We start from the raw sequence: 10,911 nt of genomic DNA on the forward strand, positions 1-10,911 counted from the left end.
AGTCTCACCTTCAGGTAAATGGGCTCATCAGTGGGAAGATGAGAATGGGAGAGAAACAAGGGCTACAAAGGCCAGCATGTGTGTGTGCGTGTGTGTGTGTGTGTGTGCATGCCTGGGAGTGACCTCACAGCTGCTGGAACATAAAGACTTACAGGTCCTGCCTCCCAGACTCAAAGCTGGCTCCGTGGGGACACAGTGACATGAGAGGCACACCACAGACCCACCTCCTGGCCTTCTCCCTCCTCTGCCTCTTCTCCAAGGTAAGGGGGCCCCAGGCCCCAAAATGTACTGCTGGCTTCCTTGGTGTGGTGGGGAAGGTGTTATATCACAGCCAGGGACCCCCGGGAGAATTCCTGCAGGCCTCCTGTGTGGGGCTCAGCTCAGCTTCCCTCCCTGATGCCCAGACAGCTGCCCCTGGCCAGCTCTGCTGTGTGACCCCAGGCAAATCTCTTTCCCTCTCTGAGCCTCAGCTGCTTCCTCAGTCGAATGGGTATAATGTTCATGGGGCCTCTGTGAAGATCATTTATCATAGTTCATCTACAGTGCTTAGCACAGGACCCGGAACATGGCAAATGTTTAAGAGAGGACTTTTATGATTATTACCAATCCCCATAGCTCCTCTACAGACAGAAGGGGGTCTCCTCATTATAAATGGGGAGACTCAAGACGTGGCCTGCTTTGCCTGTGAGCCAGGATTTGAATGGACGTTGGTGCATAGCTGATTGGCATGTTCATACCACAGGGGCATTAATGCTGCTGGGCCCTCAGGCAGTGAGTGGCCTGCTGACCCTAGCTGGAGGGGGATGAGGAGACAGCTCCATGGAATAATGACCTTCTCTCCTGTGATATTTTCAAAGGGCTTGTGGAACATCCACCTTGCCTACCATGACCAATAACCCCATAAGGAATTATTATCCCCTGTTTTCAGTCAAGCGAGTCTCCGAGAGGGTAGGCAACTTGCTCAAAACCACACAGCATCAGAGCAATAGAGGAGGTAGAACCCAGGATAGGCCTGGCTGTGAGGCAGGGGGACTGCAGTCTGTGTCTCTCCACCCCCAACCTGGACCAAGGCCACGGTTGCTGAGCCTGCCATCACCTTAGCAAATGTCAGGCTCCTGGCGTCATGGGTATTGGCCCCCCACAAGCCACGACCTCATTGTATTTTCATGCTCCTTTGAGGATCACAGGCAGGAACTTTTCTCTATCCTGGGTCCAAGCAGTGGTTGGGGGAAGGCTGAGAACCCTACTGGCATCCTAATCCTGCTCTTCCAAAGGGGGTGTGCAGGACATGATTCCAGGAAGGGTAGCGTGGGTAGCCGGAGCAGGGGACTTGGGGCTCTGGGCTTAGGATTAAAGGAAAGACCAAAATGAAGCTGTCCTAGACTCACCGTTCACCTCCCCCAGCCCTCCATTCTTCCCAGGCTCCAGGGAGCCAGGCAGCATCCCACACAGAACACAGGAACTTAGTCATCACACACATGAAAGCCGCAACAATCCGCAGAGAGAGAATTCCAAGCCTTGCAGGCAGGGCTCAGGCCTGTGGACAGGGGCAGGCAGTAGAGACCTGGAAACAAGCCAAGTCACGTTGACCTAGAGCTGGCGGTGACCTCATTAAATCCTTGTCACAACTCTAGGACAGGTGGTCTCCACCCCATTTTACTGAGGAGGAAACAGCTCCCTCCCCACGGAACAGTTCAGTGAAGTGTCCAAGGTCACACAGCAAGTCAGTGGTAGAACTTGGAGTTCACCTCTTGCCCAGATGATTCCCTGTCCAGGGCTCTTGCCTCCTGGGGACCACAGCAAGGGTCTGGGGAAACCAAGTGTGTGATGGGGCAACTTGAACGTCGGGATGGGGTGGTTAGAAAGGGCACGGAGATAGAGGGATACCAGAGAGGACCTATCTCTTCTTGGCTATGCCGAAATACCCTCCCTGATATCCCTCTTGAACAGATGGGTAAATTGAGGCAGAGGCTACGTGGCATCAGAGCCACTAGGGGACAAGAGGTAGGTGTGGCAATTAAGAGACTGGGCCTTGGATTCACATGAACCTGGATTCTGATCCTGGCTCTACCGCTTACTGGTGATACCACTACACTGCTTTAAGCTTCAGTTTCCTTGTCTCTAAAATGGGCATAATGCTTAACTTCCCTGGCAGTCCAGTGGTCAGGACTCCATGCTTCCACTGCAGGGGGCCCAGGTTCGATCCGTGGTCGGGGGACTGAGATGCTGCATGCCTCACAGTGCAGCCAAAAAAAAAAAAAGAATTAAAATGGGCATAATGCTGGTACCTCACACTGGAGGGTTAAATTAGCACATTAAAGTGCTCGGCACGCGGTGTGCCCATGGCAAATGTCAGCCATAATCATCGGGGTTATCAGTGGCCCCTCCTGGGCACGTCAGGACCTGCAGATCCGGCCCCTGTCAAGCTCTCCCCGTAGAGAGAGCCCAAAGTGAGACCCCAGGTGCAAAGCAGAAGGCTTATCTCCTGGCATCCCCGCTTTCAGGAGGGAGGGACCCAAGAGTCAGTTCTGGTCAAAGGCCCCCCACTTCCCACCAACCAAGAGAGCTCAACCTCTGGTTTGGAAGGGACCCCCAAAGTCCAGCTGATATTTTCTCAGCTCAATTCCATGTGAATCACCTCTGAATTTATTAAGGTGCAGATTTAGATTCATAAAGAAGGGCCCTAGATGCTGCATTTCTAACAAGCTTCCAGGTGATGGAGCTGCTGCTGGTCCAGACCACACTCTGAGGGGTGAGGCTAGACCATCTTCTCTAGAATCTGGTTATCACTTGGTCTCCTGCTTGAAATGCCTGTGGGAGTGGAAACTCGCTCTTCGTGAGGTTCCAGGCACAGAGCTGTACACTTGCATCTATTATTACCAGTGCCATCTTAGATGGGGGCCCTGTGAGTGTCCTCTGGTCTGCGACCCCCACCGGAGGCTGGTCTGCCAATTTGGGGCAGCCCCTAGTGGCCAGCCTGGGAACTGCAGAGGTTTGCAGGATAGGGAGTCCTAGGGGTGGGAAAGGTGAGGATTAGGGCAAAGGGGTCATTGCCTGCTTTGGGGCCACACAGGACATAGGAGGTCATTCATTTCATCTTCCTAAACTGTAAGTCTTCCATATTCTGCATAAAACCCTCCAGTCCTCCAAGGATCCATAGATGGGGCCACTGGTAACATCTTGAATTACGCATGGTCCTTGGTCCCTACCTTCCAATGGATATATGGGGAGCCCAGGGCATCTGGTTTCTGGTTTGGTTGTTTCACTGTCCTGAGTGAGGAGGGGCAGTCAGGACACCTGGACTGATACCTTGAGCCTGCCCCTGGGGGTGGGTTCCTAAGGCTTTTCCTTATTACAGGAAATGTCTATCCCAAATCTGGGTACCTGGATCTCCAGTGAGGAAGCAGGCTCCCAGCCCTGCAGCTAACCCACTAGGACTTTGTCCCTTCCTCTATCTGGAGCTCAGTTCCCCCATCTTTACATGGCAGGGGGAGGGATTCAGACTGGAGCAGAGGTGCCAGTAACCTAGCTGGGCATCAGAAGCCCCGTTAAGAACAGATCTGAGGGCTCAGCCTCTGGAAGTTCTGATTTGGTAAGTCCCAGAGGAGGCCTCGGGGTCGGTATTTTACCAGGTTTCCTGGATGATTGGATGCTCATCCAGAAACATATTCTAGATTGTTCCAAAGATCAAAAAACACCCATGATACTGTTTGATTTATTCAGCCCTCAAGATAAATACCCACTGTCCACCTGCTAAAAAGTGAACAGCACCCTGTCATTTTAAGCCTTCCTTTTGTTGCTTTTACCCTCCTGTAAGCTCCTAGAAGGCAGAGCCTAAGCCCTTTATCGTAATTCACAAGAAAGATCATTATAGCCAGATGCATGCAGTGTCTACCGCACGCCAGGCCATGCGCTAAAGGTTTAATATGCATCATTTCATGTACTCCTCAAAACAATCCTCCGAGTTAAACATTATTGCCCCCTTTTCACAGATGAGGAAATTGAAGCTCAGAGAGCATAAGTAACTTCCCCAAGATTGCTCAGCTAATAAGGGGCAGAGTTAGTTCCGGAACTCTAGTCCAGAGCCCTTGCTCATGACCACAGTGCCATGCTGTCTCTTAGGGAGTGCCGTGGGGCTGCCGGGGTCCAAGGCCAGGTCTATGTGACTCCAGGGCCAAGGTGTGAACCCTACACTGGCAGAGAAGGAGTCAGTTGTGAGGGGCTCACTATCCACCTTGAACGACCATGGCTGAGTGAGGTCTCTGTCTCTGCAGGTGTGTGCCCAGCTGTGCCCAACACCGTGTACCTGTCCCTGGCCCCCACCCCGATGCCCACAGGGGGTGCCCCTGGTGTTGGACGGTTGCAACTGCTGCCGGGTATGTGCACGGCGGCTGGGGGAGCCCTGCGACCATCTCCACGTCTGCGACCCCAGCCAGGGGCTGGTCTGCCAGCTCGGGGCGGGCCCTGGCGGCCGGGGGTCCGTGTGCCTCTGTAAGCAGGTTTGCGGGACTGATGGAGGGGGTGTTTGGGGGGAAGTCAAGGCCTTGAGGTCCTGAGTCCAAGAGAAGCCCTTCTCTCTCCCAGCCAAACCTGGTGACACAGGGTTCCCTAAGCTCACTCCCCTCTTCTTTTCTTTTGTCTTTGCTCAGATCATGGCCACCACCCAAACAACCTACCCTCCTTCTTCCTGTCTGTCCAGATCATAGCCGACTTTCAAAGCCAAGCTCAAACACCTCCTCCCCTGAGCAGCCCTCCCAGATTTCTCAAACCAGAAGTCATCATCCCTTCCCAGGACCCTCACAACACTCTTGGGAAAAATGAAAGGGCAACTCCCTATTTAGGGCATAACCTGTGTCAGGCACTGTGCTAAGCATTTACCTCCTAAATCACATAATCTTCACAATAATCCTATGAGGTAAGTACTTTCAGACCCATTTTATAGATGAGGAAACTGAGGCTCAGCGATACTAATGGACATGCTTAATGTTACACAGCTGGCAATTGAGTCAAGCAGGCTCTAAAGCAACATTCCGTTCTGTCCTCTTGTGGGATTGGGAGCCCTTGGACAGTCTGAATCCCGAGTTTGCTATTTGCTAGCGACCTTGGGCATGTTACATCTTCTACTACCCTAGGCCTTGCGCCTTCTGGGGATTTAAATCAGGGGTTCTCAGCTTTGCTCTAGGACTGGATAATTCTCTGTGTGGGGCTGCTCTTCTGTGCAGGACTTTTAGCAGCATCCCTGGTCTCTAGCCATGAGATGCCGGGAAGCAAAGTCATCCCCAGTCGAGAACTACTGCTTTAGAGAACTATAAAGAGGTGAGGACTGTTCTGTTCCCTTTTTCTCTTTTTAAATAATAAGACTTGTAGAGCAGTTTACCACTCTCATCTACATAGCTGTAACACTTAAAAAAGAAAAAAGAATGAGAGATAGAGAGGAAGAAAAGCCCATGAATCATTGACAATAAGTCTATCTACAGGAAAAGCCTTGTTAAAAAACAAAAATTATAGACATAAAGTTATCAACAGTAAATCCCTGTAAAATACTTTTTTTGATAAGGGGAGTATACTAATGAGAAAGGGGCGATGTGTTTTATAAACTTACAGATGATTGCTAATAAAAATGTATCTAAAGAAAAAATCAGACAAGTAACACTTAGCTTACAAGGCTGTTATCCAGCTAAGCCATGACACATGTAAAGCACTTGGCAGAATTTATTTATTGAGCACCTACCTAGTATTTACCATGTGTCAGGCACTAAGAGTTTCACAAATATCACCTCATTTCATCTCTCAACAACCATATGAGGTAGGTCCTAATGTCATCCCCATTTTGTAAATGGAAAAAAAGAGGCACAGAGAGGCTAAGTAACTTGCCCAAGGTCACACATCTCAGAAGTGACTGAGCTGGGATTTGAATTCAGGGAGCTGGCTCCACAATCTTTGTTTCTATCACTCTACTGCCTGACGCTCCATATATGCTTAGTACATAGTGGCTGTTACTGTCACTAACTTTATTAAGGAGCTTTTTGTATTCCACCTTGATTCAAATTTCAAATACCTGGAGGCCAAGAATTTACCTGGTCCTTGCTCCTTCCTGCCACTTCCAGCCCTGGTCAGGCGACACAGTGGTACTCATGAATGTTTAACGACTGGAACCAAATTTGGAGGCTGGGAGCTAGTGAAGCCGCGGAGGAGCCAGAGCCAGCTAAGACCTCACAGAGGCTGAGTCTAGGTCTTGGCTCTGGAGGGAACATGCTTCCCCAAATCTCTCCTCTCACAAACTAGTTGGACAGCTCTTCACTGAGGACCAACTCCGAGCTGCGTGTGTGTCCAGCACGAGCTCCCGATCTCCCTGGCATTAAACGCGCAGCTACCCAGCTCAGCCAAGTGCGTCTCCATCACTCCCGTGGCTCGGCCTCAAACTCAGGAGTCATTCTTGACTTCTCTCTTTTTTTTTCACATCCCACTCACTACCCACCAGCAAATTCTTTACAATATTTCAAGAATCTAACATTTCTCAGTCCCTCAACTGCTACCACCGGGTCTGAGCCCCCTCATCACTCATCTGGATCTTGCAGAAGCCCCGTAACTGTCTCCCTGCTTCTGTCCTTGGCCCCTAGTCTGTTCTCAACACAGCAGCCTGAGGGCTCCTTTAAATACATAAATCAGGTCACAGATCACTTCCCTCCTCTGCGTAAAAGCCTCCAATAGCTTCTCATCTTCTCAGAGTAAGAGCCAAAGCCCCCTCAGTGGGCGACAAGACCCTGCAGGATCCTGCTCCCGTTTTCTCTACGACCACATCTAACTCCCTCTCTCTCTCCTGCTCTCTGCTCCAGCCACAACGGCCTCCCCGCTGCTCTTTAAATACTGAGGTGAGGCCCACTCCCACCTCAGGGCCTTTGCACTGGCTTTTCCTGCTACCAGCACTTTTTCCCCCAGATATCTGCATGGCGAGTTCCCTCACCTCCTTCACATCTTTACCCAAATATTGCCTTTTCAGTGAGGCCTTTCCTGATCACCACATTTAAAAACTACAACCCTGCCCTCCTTTATTTTTCTAGCACTAATCACCATCTGACATCACAAACACCACCTTGTTTCTTGTGTTTATTTCCACCGGAGCGAAAGCTCCAGGGAGGGCAGGATTTGGGCTGGTCTCAGTCACTGCTGTATCACAAGATACCTAGAACAATGTGTGGCACGTAGTAGGCACTCAATAAATAACTGTTGAATGTATGAATAATAACAACAGTTCTGGTGGGGCTAGCGGTAACAGGCACTGTTTATGGAGCATGTACTGTGAACACATCCTTTATAGACATGATTTCATTTTAACCTTAATAATGAGGGAGGTCCTATTATTATCCCTATTTTGCAGATGAGGGAACTGGGGCTCAGAGAGGTTAAGTCACCTGCCTAAGGTCACACAGTGTGCAAGTGGCTGCAGGTAAAACAAACAAACAAAAAACAAAAAGACCCTGTTGTTCCTTCTCCTGCAAGGGACTCTCAGAGGGAAAGAAGGATGCAGAAATTACCAGATGACAAGGTTGTGCCCTGAAGTTATTTGGGGGAAGTTTCTGGACAAGGGGGCCGTTGGAGAGGGCCCAGAAGGAGAAGTAGGGTTTTGGCAGCAGTATGTGTGTATGGGTGGGGGGATCTCAAATCCAGTACATTTGAAGGTGCCTCATGGTGTCGGGGACCACGCACATGGATCCACACAGATCCCGGGGTGGGGAGTGGCTGCCTGGGGATCATTACCTACCTCCCAATTAGCTCTGAGCTGAAGGACCCAGGAGAGGTGCCAGGAAATCTTACTAAAATTATCGCTCCCTCCAGCTGACTTTCCTAAATAATCCCTCTGTTTACCAGGTCATCCCAGCGACCAGGAGGCCCCAGGGCTGCAGCCCCAGGAGTCTGGCTGGGAGACCCAGGCTGGGGGTTATGGATTAAGGTGCAGCTACCCCTCTGGTTTCTTGGAAACCAGTGGCCACATGGTCCAGGCCAAAAGGTCAGGGATTTGGAACCAAAGGGCTGTGGCCTGGAAGGAGCAAGGAGATGGGGGTGACACTGGCCCTGTCCTGCCCAGAGGAATAGCATCGCCTATTCCCATTTAGTGAGCATCTACTAGGTCCCAGGCTTGGGGCAAAATGCTTTAAGTGCACTAGCTCATTTGATCCTCCAGTGGCTTTGTGAGCAGGGTACTGAGGCTCAAAGAGGTGAAGTAACTTGTCCCAGGTCCCACAGCTAGCAAGCAGGGAACTGGGATTTGAACCCAGGTCTGTGTGGTTCCCAAATTCCTGCATGTGTATGGATCTATTCGAGGTTTTTCTCAGAAGACCTGGGAAAACCAGCTTCCCATGAGTCCTTTCCCCCATACCCAGGTGCAGTGCCACCCACATCTCCAGGAAACCCTCCTAATTGTCCCTTTCTCTGCACTTCCTGAGCAGCTCACATACACCTCTCCAGGGCTCTTACTTTACTCTGTCTTGGAGATGGCGACATTCACACCTGTCCCCCACACTGGCCCTTGAATCCCTCTTAGTAAGGACTGGGTCTTAGTCCTGTCTAGGAACACAGCGGTTGGCACACAGGAGGGGCACGATATATATCTCTCAAATGATAAGGAGTCAGAACTATTTTATCATTGTCTCTCAAGTGCTGAGTCTTGTGCCAGGCATTCATTCGAAGGGCATTTCCTGTGGTTCTGTGATGCCAGAACGAACCCTCTTGGCCCCAGCCCTTAAGGGGTTCATGTCCAATGGAGGAAGAGGCCATAATACATATATTTGAGGGCTTCATCCAAAGAGTGTTTCTTAAATAGCTACTCTATGCCTAGCCGTGTGCTAGATGCCGTGTACACTTTATCTCATCTCACTGAAAGTACGAATTACTGTTCTCATTGCTATTAAGGCGACTCAGAGAAGTTAAGTCACTTACGCAAAGTCACACAGCCAGCAAGTTGAGCCCTGACCTGACAGTGATGACTATAATACAGCAGATGGACAAGGAAAGTTTGTGGCATGAAATCTCAGTGTGTATATAATAGTGGTAATATTTTATATATTTAAAAAACATATTATTATTAATATATAATAATTATTCTAATAATAACAACAGAGCAGCGAGGATCTACTGAAGGTCTCCTTCAGGTTGTATTCATTCCAAATATCATTTCATTTAGTCTATACCACACCCTGTGAAATAAGTACCATTATAACCCATTTTGCAGATGAGGAAACTAAAAGAAGTAACATCACTTGGGCAAGGTCCATAGCTAATAAAAGAGCTGAAACCAGGCCAGTCTTCCCACAAAGCCTGTTCCAGGATGCAGCATGCTGTCTTCCTGCAGGCGACAGGGCAGTATGGCAATGGGGCGGGGGTGCATATCTCAGGGCTGGAGCCCCCTGCGGCGCTCAGATCCTGTAAGGGCACTGCATCCCCAGTGGGATGCAGACCAGCTCTGCAGAGAGGACCCTGTGGAGGATGTGGCCAGTGCAGCCCTCCCAGGGAAAAGTTGGGAGGTCACCGATGGAGATCCGGTTTCTCCTCTGCAGGGGGAGAAGATGACGGCAGCTGTGAGGTGAACGGCCGCCTCTACCGGGATGGGGAGACCTTCCAGCCCCACTGCAGGATCCGCTGCCGCTGTGAGGACGGCGGCTTCACCTGTGTGCCCCTCTGCAGCGAGGACGTGCGGCTGCCCAGCTGGGACTGTCCCTACCCCAAGAAGGTGGAGGTCCCAGGAAAATGCTGCCCTGAGTGGGTGTGCGACCAGGGAAGGGGGCTGGGGGTCCAGCCCCTCCCAGCCCATGGTGAGTACAGGGCTGGTCCAGGGCCGCCTGGAGGTGTGTGTGTGTGGGGGGGAGGGTGGGGAGGGCTGGCGGGGGGGGGGGGGGAGGGAATGGGCGGGGCCTCTTAGGTGCCAGGACACCTGGACACATCAAAGCCAAGGTTATACTGACAAAATCTGGGAGGGGACAGTGGCTACGGGGACATGTAGCAAAGTGGAGTGGAGGGTCACAAGACCTCTTTAAAACTGGCAAAACAGGAGGCGGTGGTGCAAATATATAAGTTTAAATCATACACAATTAAAAATAAAAATTGGTGGCAGAGGGGGGAGGGGAAAGGAGGGTTAGAACACTTGAAACAAATTCTCACATTTCATAGCAGAGGTATAACATAGACCTATATTATTATAATATATATATTATTATACTCATAATATATTGATACATATTAGTAACATTTATATAATACAATTTAAATATTATATAATATTACTACTACATTATTATTGGGGTTTATCAAAAGAGGAACTCAAAACCGAGCGAAGCAAGGTGGTTGCCTCTGGGATGTGGGCCTAGGGGTAGGCAGGAAAGACAGTGACCTCATGCTATAAACTCTTCCGTTATAGGATTACGTTATTGCTATGTTACTGGGTTTTTAAAAAATTATTATTATTATATGAATTTAATTTTTGAAGGCAACCGAAAAGAGGGCATTGGTTCCATAAAGATGACGCCACACGAGAGGCGCTAGAGCATGGTGGGGGACGCATGGAGTCTGCCTGTGTTCTAAGCCCAGTTCCGCTACTTCCTAGCTGAGTGAGAAGTTGCTTAACTTCTCCGTGTCTCAGTTCCTCCAATTGTAAAGTGAGAATGAGAGCACCCACCTCACAGAGCTGTTGTGAGGCCTAGATGAGTAAATACAAGCTAAGCAGTTATGACGTGCCTGGCACACAGCACTCAGTGTGTGCTGTTATTATCCCTACAATGGAATACGATACATGTGTTTAAATACATAGGAGAATGCCAGGGAGTTAGCCTTACGTATAAAAAGCAGGATATGGCACCGTATACGCAATTTGATCTCCGCCGCGTGTATGCATGTGTGTGCGTCTATAGCTATACGAAC

The 10,911-nt window shown here is 50.0% G+C and overlaps 1 protein-coding gene across 1 annotated transcript; it reads left to right on the forward strand.

The window, feature by feature from the left end:
- Nucleotides 1–200: 200 nt before the first annotated feature.
- Nucleotides 201–10,605, forward strand: CCN5 (cellular communication network factor 5; the record flags this gene model as incomplete). The annotated part of the gene is made up of 4 exons (XM_082857830.1): nucleotides 201–260; nucleotides 4,275–4,491; nucleotides 9,555–9,809; nucleotides 10,598–10,605. The coding sequence occupies 4 exons, from the start codon at nucleotides 201–203 to the stop codon at nucleotides 10,603–10,605; spliced, it is 540 nt and encodes a 179-aa protein (XP_082713956.1).
- Between the last annotated feature and the right edge of the window lie 306 nt (nucleotides 10,606–10,911).

The sequence above is a fragment of the Leucopleurus acutus genome, assembly GCF_964270905.1.
Source record: "Leucopleurus acutus genome assembly, chromosome: 16".
In the NCBI taxonomy this organism is placed as follows: Eukaryota; Metazoa; Chordata; class Mammalia; order Artiodactyla; family Delphinidae; genus Leucopleurus; species Leucopleurus acutus.